At 39.5% G+C, this 23,574-nt stretch overlaps 1 protein-coding gene across 3 annotated transcripts; it reads left to right on the forward strand.

Annotated features, from left to right (window-relative positions):
• On the forward strand, positions 1–23,293 carry LOC119079739 (constitutive coactivator of PPAR-gamma-like protein 1). 3 transcript variants are annotated; one of them, XR_005088216.1, is made up of 11 exons: positions 1–609; positions 3,933–4,028; positions 4,090–4,101; positions 4,320–5,877; positions 5,947–6,061; positions 13,107–13,395; positions 13,464–13,674; positions 14,048–14,146; positions 14,221–14,427; positions 14,485–14,596; positions 22,580–23,293. XR_005088216.1 is itself a non-coding variant. In XM_037187805.1 (11 exons), exons 1-11 carry the CDS (start codon positions 498–500, stop codon positions 22,929–22,931), a joined length of 3,159 nt encoding a protein of 1,052 aa, XP_037043700.1. In that variant the 5' UTR covers positions 2–497; the 3' UTR covers positions 22,932–23,293. The 3 variants fall into 3 exon arrangements, 2 of the variants coding, with proteins under 2 accessions (XP_037043699.1, XP_037043700.1); XM_037187805.1 differs by having other exon boundaries at positions 2–609; positions 13,464–13,670; XM_037187804.1 differs by having other exon boundaries at positions 13,464–13,670; positions 14,221–14,596.
• The last annotated feature ends 281 nt before the right edge of the window (positions 23,294–23,574 follow it).

Consider the following 23,574-nt stretch of genomic DNA (forward strand, 5'->3'; position numbering starts at 1 on the left):
TCAGCTTTCCACGAAAAAAATATGGCTGGTGTCGCTTTGGCAAGACATTTCACATCCGCGAGTTAAAATTCTTCACATTTTCTTTTAAACTTTTGTTGAATATTCTATTTAATTTCATTGTACATTGCGTTAAAAATGTGTTAATCATATAGCCGACAGGCTGGTCGATATTGTTGTGAATGCCATTTGTAACAAACAGAGTTCTGGTGACGATAATTATCATCGGCTTTTCAAACAAAATCGAGAGTCGAGAAAAAAATTGTGTGGTGATATGTGTGAATAGTTACAGTCGAGGGTCGTGCGGTCGCCATTACCGGTGTTTTTCGTTTTTCTTTTTCATTAACAAAAAAATAATTGTACAGCAGACAAAATTGTTCGCGTTGAACGTGATAGTTGAAAATCGAATTGTAAATTGTCGCGTCGTTAAGTAATAAAGGCAATCAAATTCAGCCAGAGAAGTTGTGTGTAAAGGAACGTGTGAAAAAAACCTACAAGCGATGATCGATACGGCTGATTTACAGGCTTTTCTCGCGAAACTCGAGGGAGGTGCTGTAGCCGTTGACTTACTGAAAATCGGAGAAAATAATCATCAGCAATATGGTAGTGCCGGTAAGTAGTATTTATAACAGACACATGACTACACATATTTTGTGTGGTGAGTTGGTATCGTGGTAATATTTTTTCTGTAGAAATGAAGTAATCAAATTCGTGCCACGATATTCCTAGTTGAAGAAATTAACACATTTCAACTGTCAAGATTATGAAACTAATCGTCTGGTGGTCTGCTATATACTGTGCTCCGTAACCACTTCTTGTATGTACCAACATATGTGAATGTGTACAGCAGTATCAGTCGGTGTAGTACCTGCTGAAAAGTCAACCATTCGGTTCAATCGTGACTGATGCAGGTACAGCGACTGATAACGTTGCAATGGATTGTTGGGCTGATATTTCCATCTCTATCATAAATACAGTTGACCAGCATTACGTTACAAGATACCACAAAACCATTTTGGTTTTGTTGCCGATCCCCGCATAAAGATGCACATGTCGTACTGTTTACATTAGACAGTGGAATAACTTTTTCGTCGATTCGTCCATACTGTCATTGTCAACTGAATTTGTACTTCAGTTGCTTTCTCAGCTTTCACTCAATTGTTTTAGGATATATTGTATTAGCATCAAATGATCATTTATTTCTCCTACCGTTCAACACGCAAATCACCTAAGCATTCCAGTTTCCGATGAGAACCTTTCAGCACTGAGCTGGCTACACAAAAGCCCTTAAGCCAATTAATATAAAGGCTCTTCGAGCACCCCGGCCGAATAGTCATAGGGTCAATCCAGGCATGAGAACCTATACCAACGCGATAGTCTCCAGTCTGAGCACGTCAGCGGGTTGAGCTCATGACATGACTTCATAGTGTACTGTGTCTTTGATCAGTTTCGATGTCTTAACCGATGTTAAAAGAAAGTACTTTGATCATCGACTCACTATCTGAGCAAACGCATTGGGTTTGAACATCAAAGTTTGAAATACATCAAAAGTATAACACTCACGTTATAAGTTATAGGAAAGGAAGTCTAAAAATCTCTGGAAATGAGAGCGATCTCTAGGAAAACAGTTGTATCAAATTGAAATATGAATTGTCAAGTTTTGTCTATGTGAGCGCCTGGACTTTTTTTTATATATTTGTTTATATAGAACAAATACAATCTGAAACATACCATTGTAGGCAAAGAAAACCCTTCTACTTTATGTTGAACTTAACTCATTTTAAAGTATCGCACATGAAAATTAATGAGCAGAAAAATTTACTGAATATTAATGGAAAGCAAAAAAGAAAACTCGGACGGAGAAACGATAAACTGTGACAATGTGACTATAAACAAAATCTCTTCTTTCAATCAACCGCTCATGCAAAATGCATGAAATGTTCGGGAGACCCTGAATCCGAATCTTGCAAAGGTCAGACCATTGATTTCTTTTCATTGACTGTTTCGTGTTGTACAGTAGGGGTGTCCAAAATTGTATTGAAAAATTAAAGTGCCAAAATGTTTGGGGCACAGGGCAGAAAATCATCCTATATGGTCCCCTGATAAAAAGTGTCTATGGGACCGACTCGATCCGAATCGATTTAGGGGTCGCTCAATGACTAAGTATGTGAAAAATATCCAAAATCACTTGCAAACCAGGTTTTTAGAAAAAAAATTATTTCGGACTGATGATGAAGAGTGATGTTAGGACATCTTCGTTTATATTAATGTAATATCATCATGAGAAAACATTTTTCAACTTTTCCCATGTATCGACACCTACTCTGTCCAGGCAGCGCTTGTCAAAGATCAGATTCATAGCGTATATTCTGAGAGCGAGTCCGTATTAGTTACGAGCGACACTCAAAAAATTATTGTGTAGAAATGTTCAGAAAAGCGAGGGCTTCAAGATAATGCAAAAAAAAGTTTAATTATTTCAGATTTGTTTGACAATTTTCAGATAAAACTTAATACTGGGTACCCTCGGCGAACTTTGTTGAGTTGTACTGGATGTCCAGCCAATTGTTCCAATCTTGTTTTATCATTTCTTGATAGCTTACCATGTGGCCATTCAAAATAACCAAATTTGTCATAAGGTACAAACTAAGTCGACATCGACGAGACCTAATGTGTGTCCATGTCGCATTTCTCGAAAATTTCAATATACAAAAATACGAAAGATGAAATTTATTTTCTAAAACACTTTCAAGGTGTATTATTTTGAAGTATTATTCTCATTTAGTTTCGTGAATAAGCTCTGTTTCGTCAAACTTCCGAAAATCATGAAATTCGAAATTTTCAATTTTTTTCATATTGAAATTTTCGAGAAATGCGACATGGGCACACATTAGGTCTCGTCGATGTCGACTTAGTTTGTACCTTATGACAAATTTGGTTTATTTTGAATGGCCACATGGTAAGCTATCAAGAAATGATAAAACAAGATTGGAACAATTGGCTGGACATCCAGTACAACTCATCAAAGTTCGCCGAGGGTACCCAGTATTAAGTTTTATCTGAAAATTGTCAAACAAATCTGAAATAATTAAACTTTTTTTGCATTATCTTGAAGCCCTCGCTTCTCTGAACATTTCCACACAATAATTTTTTGAGTGTCGCTCGTCACCAATACGGACTCGCTCTCAGAATATACGCTATGAATCTGATCTTTGACAAGCGCTGCCTGGACAGAGTAGGTGTCGATACATGGGAAAAGTTGAAAAATGTTTTCTCATGATGATATTACACTAATATAAACGAAGATGTCCTAACATCACTCTTCATCAGCAGTCCGAAATAATTTTTTTTCTAAAAACCTGGTTTGCAAGTGATTTTGGCTATTTTTCACATACTTCGTCATTGAGCGACCCCTAAATCGATTCGGATCGAGTCGGTCCCATAGACACTTTTTATCAGGGGACCAAAAAGATTGATTTTCTGCCCTGTGCTCCAAACATTTTGGCACTTTAGTTTTTTGGACACCCCTATTGTACAGTGAACACCTGGATAGTAGGACAATTTTCTCTCTATGTTATTGATCTCTAGTCTCTAGCATCCTGTGGTATTGGCTGATTTTTCTGGGCACCAGTTTCAAATACTTTCAGCTTTCAAAGAATGCAGAACAGTTTTGTCACGTGACGACTGTGCAGGTACTGTTGCTTTGCAGATTTCAATTTGGAGTTGTTCTCGATTTATATGTGATGGTTGGGGTAACAGCGTCAAAATTTACCTGCAACCAAAAACGTAAAACTGACTTTTCGATCGGTACGTTTCCTGGCGGTTTGTTCGGCCAACAATAGAAAACACAGCATAATTTTCAACCGCAACAACTCAAAGTGTTCCGATATTGTCAAGTTCTTCGCTTGATTGATAAAAATTGTTCCCATTTTCTGCAGCATCTGGATCAAAGAGCAAATCTGGCCCCGGAAAGTTACGTTTTGCATTGGACATGGAGGATTGCCTGGATAGATTTTACGGTGGATACTATTCAGGTGAGAACGTCTTTCTCATGCGATGATTTCAATTTCTCTAACTAATTTTGTTTTTCCTTAGACTGGGCTTGTGGTATGTGTTACATCTCCTAATATAATGAAAATGTTGCATTTCCATCCAGACCCAACATTTGAGAATTGATTTTCAATCGATTCCCTAAAATTGCCCGAAAATCCTCGTGAATTTCAAGGAATGTTTGGGAATTTGTTGTCAAATATTGGGCCCAGGGTAATGCAGCTGGGACCATTCTCAGTGTACTGAAAATTTGGAACATTTACAATTGTATACAGGTGGTCAATGGAACCGGGCATACCAATTTTGTCAACTGCTGGCAAACGCCTTCAAACAGGCTCACATTGACGTCATTGCATTCTTCGACGGAACGCTTAAGGAACACAAAAAAACGACAAACGAACACAATGACTTCCGTCAGCGTACCAATTCGGTTCTGAAACATATCCGAATGATATCGACACCGCCGCCGAAAATCTGGTGGCTAGCACCGTCCGGTACACGCACATGTATCCGAAACGCGCTGAGAAATCTGAACATTTTGGTCGTGCAAACGGTCAACGATCATACAATGGAAATCATTGAGTATTACCGCGACCACAAATTGGACGGCATTTTGGGCGTGCATCCTGACTACATAATTGCCAACACTCAACGCTATTTCAGTTCGCATGATTTACGACTGTCGTACAAAGGATCACTGGAGACGAAAGAGTATTTAGTGTCAAAATTATTGACGAATCTAAGTTTGACTGGTGATCATTTACCATTCGTTGCCGCATTGCTGGGTGGCTACACCCTCCTCACGGAGTCTATGTTGAAGTCCATCTATCACCTAGTGAAAATCGACTATGGCGCCGACTTCGAACCACGCATCAAAAGGATCGCCGAAGTGGTACGCAATTCACCGACCAATGAAGTCGATGAATTCATCAAACATTTGAATTTAACGGAATGGGCGGACGAAGTGAAACGTACCGTCGAATACTACCAAAGAAGGGGCGTATTTGTACAACAGAAGAGCTTCGCCAATAATAGGAAAAAGATCGGCGGTGGCAGTGTTGACACATTTAAAGAAATCGAAACATCCGCTACAGATGATATGCCGCTCGCATCGGAAACCAGTGACAATGACGAGCTGGCCCGGAAAATATTGAAAGATGTAAATAGTTTGGTGGATGACGGTGAATTCATCGACGAAATGGATAAATTGACAGTCAACGATAGCGGCGATGGCGTGAAGAAAGAAGCATCCGCAGGAAGTACTAAAAATGGAAAATCGACCAATACAAAGGCGGCAAAGGCTGCCAGCAATTTATCGACGTATTCGATACCAGTAGAAGTGGTCAAAACGTCGCTGAATCGTCATCAGCGCGGCATCATGGATCCACGGATCTACCAGCTGCTCACCAAGAAGCAATTGATTCTGCCCCAAATTCTCGAAGACGAACACTACAGAGAGTTGCCATCCATTCACCTGTTCTACCGTCCCGCCCGCCAGATGATCTATGCTATCTTATTCAACATGTACCACCAAAAGTATTTGCTGTCGAAGAAGGACTCACCACCGGGTACCGGTAAGAACGACATGCCAGACATTTCTTTATCGGAATGGATCTGGTCGCCACAGAATCAGTACAAAAAACCGGATCTTGTCAAGGCGACGCTACTGCCATGGGCTGTGCCGACCATTCAACGGCTGTGGTTTGGAACGGTGTACGAAGATAAACAGCGTCGAATGAAGGCATTTTTGACTGTCATGCGATCCGATTCGCCGTTGATGTTGAACCGGGGGTACGTGCCGCAGCATATGTTAACAATGGCGTGTGTTTTACGGTGAGTTGAGAGAACAATTTTTGGCGTTATATGACGTTCATGGTTTTTCGTTTCCCGTCCGCTTTGCAGATACATCGTAACGAATCCCGAACGGAATATTTTGTCGCGGCAGGAATTGGACGCATTTTTGGCGGTTGCATTTTCACCGCACCTGATCAACGTTGATTACACGCAAGAATTAATCGTAAGTAAATATCAAGAGGAATAATACACCGCAACCTTTTGCATCCTTTCATCCATAACATGCTTGCGTAAATTAAACTTCGCCCCTGGAACCCAGCACATTTCATACTTAAGACTTTCTGTCGTCCAAATATTAAGCGGCCTATCAGGCAACGCCCGATTGCACAGTATGGCCATTCCGAGCCTGTTCTGAGCTTTTTAGCCCCGTATGAAGTACTGGGGACTTATAAGATTAATATGCCATTTGTAACATGTCGAATTGGAAGCAGACAGTAAGGGCAAAGCATTTGCGTATGTTCATAGATGACGAATCCGCAATAAAACGAGCCATCAGAACAGTCGGAGCGTTTGCTGCGACTGAGCCTCGTACAAACCCGTATATCTATTGCGTACGTGACCCTAGTGCGTCTGTCACCCTACTTTGACCGTAAGCCTATTGCGCCGGTTAATGTAGTTAAAGTAAAATTATTATGTAATATGTACATCTTACAAATAGCGCAATTACGAAGCCCCGTACGACGTTCCTTTCAAATGAAACAAAAATTTCAAATCGCCCTAAAATTTTATTTTTTTGAAGGGCCTAGTATCGGCCTCAGTTCGAGGACCCAAATTTAAAATTTTTTTCAACTACATTCTATTCGGCCTTTGATTACCTTCCAAATGAAACAAAAATTACGAAAAACGGATGAAATTTGCTCGAGTTATATGTAAAATACACATAGGGCCCTAGTAGTGGCCTTAGTCCAAGGACCCAAATTTAATTTTTTTCAACTACATTCTATTCGGCCTTTGATTACCTTCCAAATGAAACAAAAATTACGAAAAACGGATGAAATTTACTCGAGTTATATGTGAAATACACATAGGGCCCAAGTAGCGGCCTTAGGCCAAGGACTCAAATTTAATTTTTTTTCAACAACATTCTATTCGGCATTCCATTACCTTCCAAATCAAACAAAAATTACGAAAACGAATGAAATTTACTCGAGTTCTATGTAAAATACACATAGGGCCCTAGTAGCATTTCACTTCTAAGGCCCTAACTCACGGTCCACTCACCCGATTTTAAAAAACTTTTCTTTTCCTGGATTGGTATTGACAATACCTTTCATTTGCCGTGTCATTTACATTTCCATCGTTTATTTTGTCATAAATATCACCAAAAGACCTTAAATCACTTAGGTGGCCCTAACTCACGAAGGGCCGACCCGAATATGCCCATCTTCGAACTTAGCCTCACTATTTCGACTATCTTTCAGGATTTTGAAATCGGATTTGATTTACTCAAGATATCGACGTGACAGACGGACAGACGGACAGACAAAATTTTTATTGCAGATTCGTCATCTATGAACATAGGCAAACACTTTGCCCTTACCGTCTGCTTCGAATTCCATCAATTACACACGGCATCGTAATCCTATAAGCCCCTTTGTACTTCGTACGGGGCTAAAAAGGTCCGTCCGTCTTTGACCCATATAACTTGAGTAAAACATGTCCGATTTTCACAATTTTTTTCCCTGATTGGTATTGACAAAAGTAAGGTCAATTTCGAAAATGGGCATAGTAGGGCCGGCCCTTCCAGAGCTGTGGCCATGTAGGTTTTTTCAGTCTTTCGACTATAATTGCAGAAATACACACGCAATAGCTGCTTGTGATATATCAAATGAAAGGTATTGCCGAGTAGAACCAAGTCGCTGAACATTGTTTTTGGGTAGGATGCAACGTGGACTTGTTGGGAGGACTCAAAGGCCGTTACTCGGCCCTAAGTGTTTTTAGACCCGTACGAAGTACTGAGGTCTTATAGGTTTACGCATACGTTTGTAACACGTCGAATTGGACTCCTTGAGTAAGTGGAAACTTATTGTGGTTGTACATAGATGCCAAATCAGCGAAAAAAAATGTCCGTCTGTCTGTGGAGTAAAACGCATCCTATTTTGAAAAAAAAAAAATTCCCGTTTGGTAATGTCAAAAGACAGGCTCCTGAGCTGGGGCCCAATAAGTGCTTTACGGTTTTTCGAAGATATCTCCAGACATTTAAATGATAAACTCGTAAATGATACATCAGATGAAAGATTTAAGATTTAATCGGTTAGGGTGATCATTTCTGATCAATGCACACAGCCCTTTTCAGGACCTCATCTCCTTCTCAACCTATTGCCTTACGCTCTACACGAATCACTCCAGGCGAGCAAACTGATCCCTATGATTAGGTACCAAAATGATAGCTAATCCTTAGGGCAGAAAGCAAAGAGTGACTGGCGTCAACCTCGTTTCATTAGACTGTAAATTCTAGAAAGCCACTGGGAGGACAGCTGTGTCCTCTTACCTCTTAGGCCTTACACTAATGACAGCGAGTAAGGCAACATTGTCGCCCGAATCACAGTCCTTGTCATTGGGATTAATAAAGCCTGTGATTTACATTCCGCTCGATATTGACCTGGTCCAGTCTCATTTTTTATAAGACCAGCCCGTTCGAACGTAAGCTTTCTCTGCAGTGGGCCAATATGAAAGCCGAGCCAGGCAGAAGCGTCACTCAGCAACGCATCACCAAAAGGTCAACCGCCAAACTTTACCACTATTTACCCCAAAAGCCCTTACTTCCAAATTAGACTGACGGACGAGCCACCTTTGAAACGAGGACCTTCGGGGCAAAAAGCGAAATGACAGTGTTTCCAGACGATGGCACACCACTGAATAGCACAACGACCCGACACGGCGACCATATCGTCCCTTTGCAAAGAGTTTTGCACGACATGGAATACATTCCTCGAATATAAATTCAGAGAGATGTACCCTGATCGAGTGTACGTTATCTTTGCGAGGAATCAAAATAAAAGCCGGGAAAAACTAGCATCTTTCAGCGGCATAACACCACCAATCCATCCGTCGACCTTGTCCACTCTATAGCCCGAAAGCATAAGCTCTATGAATAGTCCGAATCATTTTACCCATATAGAAGCAAAATAGGACCCAGCCACATCAGTGAGTAAACTTTTAGACCATGAACCAACCGAGAGCTAAAGCTGGCGAGTGAGGCAAAGCAACTAAGAGTCCTGGCAGTGACACACCACTGAGAAGAGTACCAATCTCGCCAAACCTTCCTAATGTCTCCTCGCAAAGAAATTCCGCTCACAGCGTCCAAAAATTCACCGAAGTATGTTCTCGAAATATTCGACGTGAAGTTCTGTTGGTTCCAGCTGTCACTATTTTTTCACCGGTACGCGTACACATTGTGAGGTTATGACGAGCACCGTATCATTAGCCGCACGAAAACGTTGGTTTATTGGATGATTATACGAGAACTCCAACTTTACCGGCGACTATGGCACTTCATAACCGAGATTTAGCCAACAGAAACGTTTTTCTGGTCAGTTCTGACTACAAAAAGTATAATTAATTTCAGACACAGAAACAAAACACTTGTTGACGTTTGCTGTTGGTGGGGGTCAGATGAAAGACATCATGGCCCTACGTTAGTGAAGGGCCGTGACGCAAGTCCGTTCACACTGAAAAATTTGTCAAAAAATGTTCCGCAGGACGATCGATAAAAAAAAGTTTATAGAAATCGGATGACCGACTCGTGAGTTAGATCTCTTGGTGCGAACTAGGTACAAGGCGCCAAGCAGTTTTTGAACATATTTCGTCTACTGACGCTTTGTTAGATAGGTATTGACTGTACCAATCTGGGGAAAAAAGTTTATAGGTTCACTGTAGCGTGAGCTAGGTCTCTTGGAGTGAGCTCTTATCCGGCTACTCGGCCGTACAGTGAACGTGGATATCTCGAGTAAATCTTGACCGAATTTCATGAATTTTTGTTTGTTTGAAAGGTATTAACGAATGTAAAGCGTCAAAACTATTTCCGGTCTCCTAAAAAAATGGCTGCCGGCGGCCATATTGTATTTTAGTAAAAGTGATATAAAGTGGGAAAAATTGTACTTAGGTAGAGCACTGCGCCGTTCAGCCGATGGACAGTTGGCGGCTAAAACGTAGCCGACACCCTTCGGCGGCCGGATAGTATGATATTTATGGCGGCTAGCCGGCTGAATAACATAATTAAAATACAGTAGAAGAAAAGTGAATACCGTTAGATTTACTGATTTGGTGCTAGTTTTGGATTTCAAATGATTCCACACGAAATGTGTTTAACAAAAGAGGACCTAGATTAATTTCATTTCAGTTGGCGATCGCGTGCCTACCAAAAATTCCGAATGTGAAATATTAGTCCTTTATTGGCTAAATAAATTTTGTGTGGAATCATTTGGAATCCACAATGAGTCCCAAATCAAAATACCTGACGATATTCACTTTTGATCTCCTGTATTGCTACAATCGAATCTAATCTCATAGAAGTACGCAAGTCAGAAGTCAGTTACAGAGATATTTGTTTCATATGGATTAGGCGATACCGCTTCCATACAATAAAGGAATCAAACATTCAACAAAGGCTTTAGCTGTTTAAGCTGATCTCACTCGTACTACAACTAAAACACGCGCACGATTTACCATTTCACATGTAGTACATTCATGACTTTATTGTACTGCCCTCTACCAGTCGACAGGTGCGTACACAATTTTGTAAGCCATCGAAAAAAATGCTGCAAAATTCTCCCAAACTGTGTTAAAACCAAAACTTTCGCAAGCCATCTTCCGCCGCCGATAATGTAAGTGATTTTAAAGGACGAATAGCTTTTCAGTAGAGAGTATGAAGTAAGAGAAATAAAGAGTTTCACACTAAAGGCTTTTGATACGAATAGGTGTTTCGTACGGGTCGGCGTTAGCTATGTTTCTACTACAACTCAAGAAAAATTCATCCGATTTCGCTAAACTTTTTTAAATCTGAGAGGTACTTGCATACCAAATAGCACGCTGTGCAAAAAGTTTTAAAATGAGGTAGTAGAATTGTTATATAAGAAAAAAGGAAATTTTATAGCGCCGCAGGCGAAACTTACAATTCTAACATTTTCTAATCTATTTTAATTGATTTAGAAAAAAGTGAGTAAAGGGTCTGAAAATAGTTGAAAAAAGTGAGAAATAGAGTAAATAGTTCCTCACTTTCTCAGATCTTGAAAATAGTTGGAAAATGTGAGAAAAGTGAGTGCGTGGAATCCCTGCAGTAATCCAAATCCGTAAGAACACATCAAACAGCGCTTCTGGAAAATCGGTTCATTCATAAAACAAGGCATCAGGGTTTCGTCCGTAATACTTCTAATACTTCTTCCCTTATGCGTCCCTTTCCAAATTGCTTCCGTAAGCCTATTGAGTACTTGACATTATTGCTCGCCTAGCCCAGGTGCGGCATGTGCAAATTTACTGAAAGTGTACCTCTTTAAAATTACGAAAGCCCGTACGAAGTACCTCTCAAGTAAAACAAAAAATTGGCGAAATCGGATGAATTTTACTTCACTTACATGGGAAAAACACTTAGGCCCTAGTAGCGGCCTTAGTACAAGGGCCCAAATTTGATACTTTTTTGCCACCATTCTATTAGGCATTCAATTATCTCTCAAATGAAACAAAAACTAGCAAAATCGGATGAAATTTATTCGACTTATGTGGAAACCACTTAGGGCCGTTTAGCGGCCTCAGTCCAAAGACATAATTCTAGAAATTTTTACAAAACACTATTTAGTGTGCAAGTAAATCTCAGATTTTACAAAAATTGGCGGAAACGGATAAATTTCACTTCATTTATACCGATTTATATTGTTTTTAATTAAATCCAATATGGCCGTCTATAGCCATTTTATTAGGTAACTGGAAATGTAGTAACGCTTTGCATTCGTCAATACCATTCAAACAAAAAAAAAATCATGAAATTAGGTCAATATTTACTGAAGATATTGGCAAAAAACACCACGTTCACTGTACGGCCGAGTAGCCGGATATGACCTCACTCCAAGGGACCTAGCTCACGCTCCGGTCAACCAAATTTCATAAAGTGATCAATACCTATCTAATAAAGCAACAGTAGTCGAAATCCGTTCAAATTTGGCCGATCTACAAGCAAAAACTGCTTCCCGCCCTGTACCTGGTTCACATCATGGGCTCACGAGTCGGTCATCCGATTTCCATTCACTTTTTTTTGTCGATCGGCATTGTTGATCGGACCTTTCGTTTTACGCATCATTAACAACTTTAGCGTTTAAATTTCTCTAATGTTTGTTTTATCTGTCAGGTACTTGCACACCGAGTAGCGTGTTGTGGAAAAAGTTTTAGAATTAGGTCATTGGGCTAAGGCTGCTACTCGGCCCTAAGTGTTTTTTGCACTTAAATCGAGTAAATCTCATTCGATTTTGCGAGTTTTTATTTCATTTAATTGAATACCGAAAACTGGCAAAAAAATTGTGTTCCTTAAATAATGTCGTAAATTGTTGGTTTTATTTGAGAGATACTCCGTACGGGCTTTCGTAATTGCGCTATGCGCAATTTTCAACACGAACACTTTCAGTAAATTTGCACATGCCGTTCTTGGGCTAGGTAGGCAATAATTGCAAGTACGGAAGTTACGGGTTACGGAAGTATTTTGATAACGGACACATGAGAGGTTGAAGACGTATTAGGACTACGGGACGTAGTATAGCTACGGACGAAATAGGATTACGGGATGTACGGGGCTCAGTCGAAGCAAACACTCCGACTGTTCTGACGGCTTGTTTTTTATTGCGGATTCGTTATCTATCAACATGGACAAATGCTTTGCCCTTACCGTCTGCTTCCAATTCAACATGTGACAATCTTATAAGCCTCCAGTACTTCTTACGGGGCTAAAAACATTAGTGTCCGTAAAAACATGATTTGTGTTGGTGCATACATAATACACCTCTCATAATACACTTAAGAATTGCACTTGGTGTCAAAGAAGCTAAAGGTATATGAACCTCAGCTCTCCATCCTGCAATGCTGGACTTAGCATTTCTTTGCTAAAACCCCTATAAGGATTCTCAAGTCAGAAATAGCGAGACAAGTATAATTTTAAAAGCGGTTTAATGACCAAGCCCAGCCAGCCCAGTTACTAAAACATTTATTTTTATTTGTTCCTATAGTTACCCGGTGTGCATCTTCGTGGCGTTTTCTTAGCATCACTTTTCATGCAAGGCGTCGAGACCGCATCACTGGCGAATGACGCTTGCGGCATCCCATTACCATGGACAATGACTAATCCGTGGTTGTTCTTCGACGGAAAATTGTTCCATTTAAAATTGAAAATGTCGACAATCGTTCAGAGTCTACGGGAACTGTGTGACGATCACATCGAAATCGTATTGAAAATTGAACGTTTCCGCAAAGCTATTCTGGAGGACGTCGAACATTATCTATTGCCCGGTCACATGGGTAGGCCATTCAATTGCACCGTTCATCAGGAAAGAAATAAAAATATATCAAATCCATCCCATACACAGATCCCATGTACCGATCGGCATTCTTGCCACCGAACAATTTTCCGCATTCGTTTGGTAACAAAAACCATCAAATCCATTCGATGGCCGGCATTTCACCATTGGCGAACGGGTCTGCATACTACAATGCACAGCCTCATTCGTATTTCCCGTCCACAGGTAACGGCATACGACAATCAAATATGACGCGCGGCGGTGGCGCAAATGTTGGTGAGTAATATTAAGACAATTTAACTTCGGTTCGATTTGACAGTTTAACTGTCACAGTTAATTTATAATATTTTTTGTTTGTTGGAACACGGATTTCATTTCGGTAACCATTCAATTGAAATATATAATCTTTTTGTTTTAAAAACGATCTTCTATCGGACCGAATTCAGAGGAATGGAATTTTTGCATTTTGACTAAAACTTACTAGCATTTCGGATTCGGACTGTGTCCTTGCTTTGTCACCGTGTAGAGTTTACCCACTTGGCAATAACTGCATCATCCTTTCGATTATTTGCTATATTTGGACCGAAAACGATGAAACTATAAATTCACTAAATTTAAGCAAATTGTCAATTGAAGTGCTCGAAATATTGCAGGTGGTCGTCGCATCAACAACAATGCTCCGCAATTAGCTCGGACGGCAAATTCGCGACACACCGATTATTATCATACGGATTATCAGCTGAAAGTCGGAGGTGAGTTTTTCGAAATAATCTTCCGCCACTAACACATGGGCGCTGATAAAATATACTAACGGACGGTGTGGCAGGTGTTGTTGTAGGATCGTGGGCTGGTGGTGTGCCAAATAAGCCAATCGGTGGTGGCTACTTACGGTATCCAAGAACTGGCATTATCAACTACAAACGACGTGGCGGTGGTGGTAATAGCACTCAACATTTGAGTGTTCGTAATCATCGCGTCGGTGCGGCCAATAATACGGTTGTTGCTCGTGCGCTATCACGTAGTATGTATGCCGGTAAAGTACACAAGAATCGTAAACAACGTCGAACAAAAGATAAAAAATTGAGTCTAGGTAATGACGGTAAGCTGCATGCGGAAAATGACGAGGAGAATGTTAGCAACAATGCTAATGATAATGCTGTTGCAGCCGATAATGAAGCAGATACTGAAGAATTGTTCAATGGGTTCGTAAAATTTTTGGTTGTTTTCTTCTTCAATGTTTCTCTTCGTATAATAATGGAACGCAAACTGAACCTCCCCTTTCTAAGACTACAGTACTCAGAGTCTTTGTGGCGCTTATAGGTAGTTCTCCCTCAGTATACTCTGAAATTAAATTCTTCTTCTTCTTCTTTTTCAGCCTGTTTCTATCCACTGCTGGATGTAGGCCTCTCCAACGTCTTTCCATTTCGTACGATCCATTGCCATTTGCTGCCAGTTTGTACCTGCAATATTCTTAATTCCGTTTGTCCATCTCTCTGGTGGTCTACCTATAGCTCGTCTTTTATATGGTCGCCAGTTCATGATCTTTTTGGTCCAACGTTCGTCTGTCCTTCTTGCAATATGTCCCGCCCAGCTCCATTTCAGAGATGCTATTCTTTCCATGACATCAACGACCCTGGTTTGTTGTCGAATCCATTGATTCGTCATTCTGTCTCTGAGTGTTATTCCAAGCATACTCCGTTCCATGGCTCTTTGTGTCACTCTCAATTTTTCTTCGGATGCTTTCGTTAAAGTTAACGTTTCCGCTCCATAAGTGAGCACTGGAAGGACACAAGTGTCGAAAACTTTGCGTTTCAGACTATTATTCATTTTGCTTTTGAAAATTAGTCTGAGTTTTCCGAACGCTGCCCATGCAAGACCAATCCTACGTCTTATTTCTGCAGTTTGGTTGTCCAGACCTAACTTCAGCTTATGTCCTAGATATACGTAGCTGTCGACTCGTTCAATGACAGTGTCACCAATTTTGATTTCTCTATCGTCCCCGATGTTGGTCATGACTTTTGTTTTCGATAAGTTCATCTTGAGGCCAACTTTGTTTGCCTCTTCACTTAACTGTTGTAGCATAAGCTGAGCCTGACCTAGATTCGCTGCTATCGGTACAATGTCATCAGCGAAGCGGAGATTGCTCAGGTACTCTCCATTTATCTTTATTCCCATTTTACTCCAGTTTAACTTCCTAAAAACACTCTGCAGAATCGCCGTGAATAATTTCGGTGAAATGGTGTCACCCTGCCTTACACCTCGGCCAATTCTGAATTTCTCCGTGCTCTTATGAAGTTTTATACATGAAGTAGCATTTTTGTACACATATCGAATTGTGTTGGAGTACCTTGAGTCTACTCTACATTCGTCTAATGCGTCCAATATCGACCATGTTTCCACTGAATCGAAAGCTTTTTCGAAGTCTATGAATAGCAAGACTATGTCGATGTTGTATTCACGACACTTCTCAATAAGCGTTCTCATCACTTGCAAATGGTCGTTTGTGCTGAAACCAGATCTGAAAGCAGCTTGCTCAACAGGTTGGTAGAAGTCGAACTTGTTAGTGTTCCTCTTCGTAATGATTTTCATAAACAACTTGTAGAGTGTTGACAATAGGCTTATGGGTCGGTAATTTTCCAGCTTTGTTATGTCTCCTTTTTTATGCAGCAATGTAATTACCGCATTTTCCCAAGCTTCTGGTACTTCTTCCCATTGGAGACATTGATTAAACAAAGCCGTGATTGCCTTTAATAAGGAGTCTCCACCTAGTTTAATGGCTTCCACTGGAACACCATCTTCTCCTGGAGACTTTTTGTTTTTCATCTCGGCTACTGCGGCCTTGACTTCATCAACAGTTATGTCGGGCATATCCTCCGATCCCACGTTTCTTATTATTGGTCTATCTTCGGTTTCTTCCGTTGGACTCTGTCTTGCTGAAGAAAACAAATTCTCATAAAATTCTGTTGCAATATTTAATATCGCATTTCGATCCGTTTGGATCGTTCCTGTTTTGTCTCGTAATTTGAAGATTTCTTTTTTGGCGTTTGTCATTTTTCTCCGTAGGACTTTCATATTACAGTTAGCTTCAATTATGTTTTGAGCCAATTGGACATTATATTTTCTTTCATCTGATCTCCTTGCTTTGTTGATACTTTTAGACAAGTTCCGGTATTCCACCGAATCTCGTCCTCCGTTTTTTACCAACTCTGCTCTGCTTGCGATCAGGTCTAATGTTACTCTGCTGAGTTTTGATTCTTTCCCTTGGACGGATTTGCATTTGGATTTCATGAAACCCATTATTGTATCGACGATTTTGGTATTCAATTCGTCCAATGTTTCACATTGATTGTTGACGTTATCTAATTCGGCAGTCATTTTCGTAGTAAATTCTTCATTTTGTGTGTAAAGCCGTTGTACGTCAATCCTTTCACTTTTTTGAACTAGTTGTGATCTTTGAAATCTGGTATTTAACGTGACTCTTGCACGAACCATTCGGTGATCACTACCTGTTGAAAAATTGTTTAGGACCGTAACGTTCTTAACGGTTGACTTACAGCTAGTTATGATGTAATCGATCACATTTTTCGTTACACCATCTGCACTAGCCCAAGTCCATTTACGTTGAGGCTTTCCTGCAAAAAATGAATTCATTGCGTACAAATTGTGTTGCTGTAGGAAGTTGAGTAAAACATTTCCACGCTCATTTCTTTGGTCGTTGCTAAAACTGCCAATAGAAACTTCGGAGTCTTCTTCTCGTTTTCCCAGCTTCGCATTGAAATCACCGATGAGATATTGGTAATGTGATGGGTTTTCGTCCAGAGCTTTCTCGACATCTTCATAGAATCTTTCTACTTCTTCGTCATCATGGGTGGCCGTGGGTGCGTAAACCTGAATTAATTTGACACTGTATCTGTTATTTATCTTCAGGCTTACGTATATCACTCGATCGGATATGCTTTTCGTGTGAGTTATGCGATCCGACCACCGCTTGTTTATGAACAATCCGACACCGTGCATCAGCATCTGACTGTCACTTCCTCGGTAGAAGAATGTATGCCCTGATTGTAATTTCAGGCATTCCTCTCCAGGTTTTCTCACTTCGCTCACTCCCACAACATCCCATTTTATCTTTTCTAGCTCTTCTTCCATTTCTTGCATTTTTTGTCTTGACGACAATGTTCTGGCATTATATGTGGCAATGTATAATTCGTTGTGGCTTCGTTTGAAGGTTTTTAGCATTAAAACACCACGCTTGCTACTGCGGGTTGGTGAGTATGAAAGCTTTACTTTGCTCGCCCCCGGTAATCCCCGAGCTCTGACCCGCGCATTTCTGCACGTACCGGGACCACAGTGCCTATCAAAGTGCACAGTGCCCGACGGGGTAGTGTTACTCTTTTTGAACATTCTTTTCCATAAAGCTTTGCCCATTCTTTTGAACCTATCTGAGCAAAAGGTTATTGACGTCTTTTAAAGGACGTCCTTGAAAAGCTTAACCTAGTAGCTAATAAGAATTCTGGGATCGTTCTATCCTTGGGCTTCCTGATCGTGTTGTTTCGCCTCAACGTTGGTCCCTTAACCCCAATTCTTTCGGCTTCCAACTCACGATTCATTCAGCCTTAAGATTGATCTATCTAATCCTATCTTATCTACTGCTACGTCCTCGTTAAACTTCATTCCCTCCACTCTTTTTCAAACTGGCTTGGGACAGTCTTTGGCGGTGAAATTAAATGAATAAAACCAAATGTCAAAGTTCAAGGTACCGACGCGACGGTACATTCTGTAAATGGATTTTTACGTTAGAGCAGGACTAGTTTTAGTAGCCCTAAATCTTTCGTAAAATTCAGTGATTTCCGGTTCTTACTCTTTTCCTTGTTATTGAGTACAAAGAGATTACCGAAGGCAATATCGACAGCACCGCGGGAAGTCAAATGTAAAAAATTCTTATTTAAACAACTATATGCCGCTATATTAACCTATATTTACTTATAAATAAACATTTTGCTGATAAATGTGCTAGTATATAGCTCAAAATAGCTCTCTATACCGTTATATAGCTCAACATTTATATATAGATATCCATATATGGGATTCCAAAATGGCGGCTGTCTGCTAGGTTAGAAGGTGGAAAGTAGTACGGCTGATCTACATTCGTTAGTACCTTTCAAAGAAAAACGAGTCGTCAGAACTGTCGAAGCGTTTGCTGCGACTGAGCCCCGTACGGACCCGTAGATCATTTGCGAATGTGACCCTAGTGCGTCTGTCGCCCTAATTTAACCGTAAGCCTAATGAGCCCATAAAAGTAGTTAAAGTAAAATTATTGTAAAATGTGTACATCTTAGAAATTGCGCATAGCACAATTAGCACAATTACGAAGCCCCGTACAACGTTCCTTTCAAATGTAACATAAATTTCAAATTGACTTAAAATTTTAATTTATTGAGTAGAAATACACAATGGGCCTCAGTCCGCGGACCCAAATTTAAAATTTTTCAACAACTTTTTTATCTTAAATGTTAAATGTTAAATAAAACAAAAATTCGGAAAATCGGATGACATTTACTCGAGCTATATGCCAAATATACTGAGGGCCGAGTAGCGGCCAAAATAAACCAAAAATTAGGAAAATCGGATCAAATTGACTCGAGTTATATGCAAAATACACTTAGGCCCGAAACGTTTTTCACCACATTATATTCGGGATTCGATTACCTTCCAAATGAAACAAAAATTAGGAAAATCTAATGAAATTTACTCAAGTACATTGCAAGCGCAGCGCGCAGCGCTGCGCCTTAATTCATAACTGTCCCGGCATCTATTACACGATGCCCGCAGGGCATCGTTGTTTCTAAAAATGTAAAAAGTAGATAGGTGTGTTTTGTGGGGTGGCGAGATGGGAAAAAGTTGAGTTCGGACCTAGGTTAGGACTGAGGCTCTACCTCGGACCTAATGATTTTACGATTGATTTCGGTAGAGCTTTTGAAGCTGATTCAGGAAATGTAGGTCACAAAAATTAATTTTTTATGCGTCGCTTGGCCGCTAGGTGGCTTCAAAGTCGGAATTTTTGAAACGAAAAATGGCTGCCATTTCGCATAAATAGAATGGATTGTAGTGAAATCTGTGTCTAAAGGGTTTTCGAGATAGGCGCTTCCGAATAAAAACATTTGAGAGCGGCCACATGCATGTGAGCCACCGCAAATTACCAAAAAGTGGTTTTTTGGGTGGTTTTTCTCAATTTTCTCAAAAACGGTACATAGAACTTTCGTGCAAGTCTTACCGTTGATAGCCGCTAAAAATACCTATTGATTGAGGTACATATCAAAAAAATCGGCGGAAGCGTTTTTGAGAAAAGTTGGAAAATGTGTCAATTCAGTGTGCCAACTTTAATGTAGGTACGGTCACAAGATGGCGTCGTAGAGATCTGGTCTCTTCGGGACAAATGTTCAAAAATGAAAGTTGAGGGGGGTCCTAGAACAACATTTTTATGTCCGAGGTCATTGGACCGATTTAGATTTTAGGTCACTCGATGTTTCCGGAGCCTCAAGGTGTGGCACCAAAATTTTATTTCACAGTTGAGATCTTTGTGTCGCTTGAATTTCGTGTTTACGTAGACAATACCATCATAACGCATCAATTCAAAGAAAAAGAATCTGTTTTCTAAAGTTCGGACCGCAATAATCTAATCTAATGTAGTTGATGCTGGATCATTTTCCTAAAACAATTTTTCGAAAATAAAAATTTGGATCAGTGCATGTTTACGAATTAAATTACCTGCGCAAAGATAAGGCCTATCGATTGCACAACATTTGATCATCAAACACTAAACATTTTATATTAAAATAATCGATTTTCGATTCAACTTTTACAAAATTCCAATTGCATCAAAGAACCATTTTGTGGTTTGTAAACATCAACAATGTTTCTGATTGATGTACGTCAAAATGGTAGTGCTAAACGTACTAGATCAAAAGGTGTCAAAAATGGTACGCTTTTTGTGAGCGCTAAAATTTTTAAAAGTTCATGTTCGTAACTTCACATGCAAAGGTTCTATTTTGTCATTGAATCAATAAATTTAAGTTGCAGTAACAACTGTTGTTACTGAAGTAACTTTCATATGTAAAAAATATCACCAATTTTTTCGGTAATTTGCTGAACATCGATGTCGTGGGATTGTTGCGATGATTTGATTGTTTTTTTTTGTGCTATCTTTTTTCCATTTAAGAAATGTTACAGTGAAACATTTTCTTTGGTTCAAGTGAATTCATCCTTTTACAAATTGTTACAGTGACACGGTTTCACCGATTTTATTTAATTTACGCCTTTAAGAATCTTTTGCGACTTTCGAACGGATCTTAAATAAATGATTACCAAATAAACGTTTCCCGTAATTCATTGTAAATTTAAATAAAAGGCTAATCTAAGGAAGAAAGATCTGACCACATCTAATAACAATTATTGTTCATTCTAATACAAATAATTTTGCTATAAAAAAATTAGATTATATTGGAGGATTAATTTTGAATAAAAGTTCAAACGCAATCTTTGATTCCAACAGATTATACAGACTGCAGTTCTGTAGTCTATATAAAAGTTTTTACAAGCAATTTATCTGTCCCATAAAGAAAACCTTGGAGGATGGTTAAGCAGCTTTAGCTGCTTCGGATGTATCTCCCTTTGAGTTTACCACAGTGTTTGGATCATGAGCAGCGAGTAAGATATATAAGAGACTAGTTGCATATTATTATTATGCAAAATATACTTAGGGCCAAATAGCCTTTCACTAACTCAGGCAAAGAGGTGATATACTGATAGATACAAACCAAACTACTGTTGCCGATTTATCTCGCCACACCATCGGACACACCATTTTTGTTTCCGGACGTTTATAGTGCTATCGATAGGGAATTTAAAGGTGATAATTTTGTTTATTTTGCCGTAGATATCCCCAAGAGACCTTAAAACACTTAGGCGGCCCTAACTCAGGAAGTGCCGACCCGAATATGCCCATCTTCGAACTTAGCTCACTATTTCAACTACCTTTCAGGGATTTTTAGACCCGTACGAAGTACTGGGGTCTTATAGGTTTACGCATACGTTTGTAACACGTCGAATTGGACTCCCTGAGTAAGAGGAAACCTATTGTGGTTGTCTATAGATGCCAAATCAGTGAAAAAAAAAATGTCCGTCTCTCCGTCTGTCTGTCTGCACAATAACTTGAGTAAAACGCTGCCGATTTTGAAAATTCTTTTTTTTCCCGTTTGGTAATGTCATGTTTTACGGACATTGAAACGTTACACTTGTAAGTGATACGTCAAATAAAAGGTATTTACAATACCGATCGACAAAAAAAAAGTTTATGGAAATCGGATGACCGACTCGTGAGTTAGACCCCTTGGTGTGAAACAGGCACAGGGCGGCAAGCAGTTTTTGCTTGTAGGTCGGCCAAATTTGAACATATTTCGTTCGTTTTAGCTTTATTAGATAGGTATTGACCGTACCAATCAGGGAAAACAAAGTTTTTGAAATTATGTTCTCCGGAGCGTGAGCTAGGTCTCTTGGAGTGAGCTCTTATCTGGCTACTCGGCCGTACAGTGAACGTGGAGTATTTTGTCAATATCTCGAGTAAATTTTGACCGAATTTCATGATTTTTTTTTGTTTGAAAGGTATTAATGAATGTAAAGCGTCGGTAAAATTTCCGGTCTCCTAACAAAATGGCTGCCGGTGGCCATATTGGATTTTAATAAAAGTGATATATCTTGGGAAAAATGGTACTTAGAGAGTTTCTGTTAACATGGAAATAATTTGTTATAGCTTTTCAGTAGAGAATGAAGTAAAAGAAATGAAGAGTTTCACAGTAAAGGCTTTTGATACGAATAGGTGTTTCGTACGGGTCGGCGTTAGCTATGTTTTTTTATATTGCTGATTCGTCATCTATGAACATAGGCAAACACTATGCCCTTATCGTCTGCTTCGAATTCTGCTTCTGCACACGGCACCGTAATCCTATAAGCTCCTTTGTATTTCGTACGGGATTAAAAATTAACCCATAAAAGAAACAAACATCTCGTTTTCTTGAACACCCCCATACCGTGTGCCATCATTTGTAAACATTCTCTAAAAAAATTGCACATTCATCCACTTACCATCATAACCAACTTTATTTGACTAATATCTCCAAAAACAACAGGCAAACGATTCCCGCTGCCGAACAAAATGACAATGACAAAGCCAAGGACAGTAACACCATTCCACTATCGTCGAATATAAATACCATCGAAATCTCTGTCGATAAGCCATCATCAGACGTACCCGAAGAAGTAGCAATACCGTCTGCGGTGGAGACGACCACCATCAGTGCCATTGCTAACAACAATAACTATTCGTTGACGTCGCCGACGACGGTTAACAACGGCGTCAAGGAGGAGAAAACGAATGGTAATTGTGTGGTTGATGTGAATGCCAGTGCGTTGGTGGCTGGTAAAAATGTGAATAATAAGAAGAAAAACAAAAAAGGAAAGGAGTGTGAAACGGCAGCTTAAGTGTTCACTTTTCACTTTTTTCTTGTGCAACAAAACATTTTTTTTTCATTTATTCGAGGTTAAGTGTAATATAGTATAAAAGAGTTAAGTGTAATGTCTGATTAATTTTCAAATCAAATTTACGCAGAAACACAAAATCCAAAAATTCATATACATTGTTCATGGTTAAGTTCATTAAATGTATCCTATAAATTTAGTCTGTATTACATAAATAGAAGAAGGAGAAAGAGGAGGGGAGGAGAAGAGGAAGAAAATGTCACGCTAATTAATTACTATTAGGGGATATGATGTATATTCAACGGCTAGTAATTGTGTGAAAGTTAAGTTTAAAATTTAAAATAAACAAAAAAACGAAAAGAGGATAAATGGACCTATACAAAAAAAACTCGAAAGCATTTTCAGACGACGATAATTGAGTTCCAAACAACGATTTTATTTCGATTAAGAACATTATTATGAGCAAAAAATTATTCTAGACCATAACAAAAAAGTTTTTAGTTTTTTTATAAAGCTGATTTTGTGTTCATAACATGTACAACCCGATGGAGAAGGGTCATTAGCCAAATGAAGAAGGACATTTTGTTCACATCTATGCTAAATATTCCGATTGTCTTATATGTAAATTTTCGCAATTTCGACTGAA

Source organism: Bradysia coprophila, unplaced genomic scaffold, assembly GCF_014529535.1.
Source record: "Bradysia coprophila strain Holo2 unplaced genomic scaffold, BU_Bcop_v1 contig_333, whole genome shotgun sequence".
In the NCBI taxonomy this organism is placed as follows: Eukaryota; Metazoa; Arthropoda; class Insecta; order Diptera; family Sciaridae; genus Bradysia; species Bradysia coprophila.

Excerpts from the sequence above, each read along its gene's own strand:
- LOC119079739 (XM_037187804.1), top strand. The coding sequence starts at position 498 with ATGATCGATACGGCTGATTTACAGGCTTTTCTCGCGAAACTCGAGGGA. Across the intron at positions 13,396-13,463 it reads TCTATTGCCCGGTCACATGG|ATCCCATGTACCGATCGGCA; the intron begins GTAGGCCATTCA and ends TCCCATACACAG. Across the intron at positions 13,671-14,047 it reads CGGCGGTGGCGCAAATGTTG|GTGGTCGTCGCATCAACAAC; the intron begins GTGAGTAATATT and ends GAAATATTGCAG.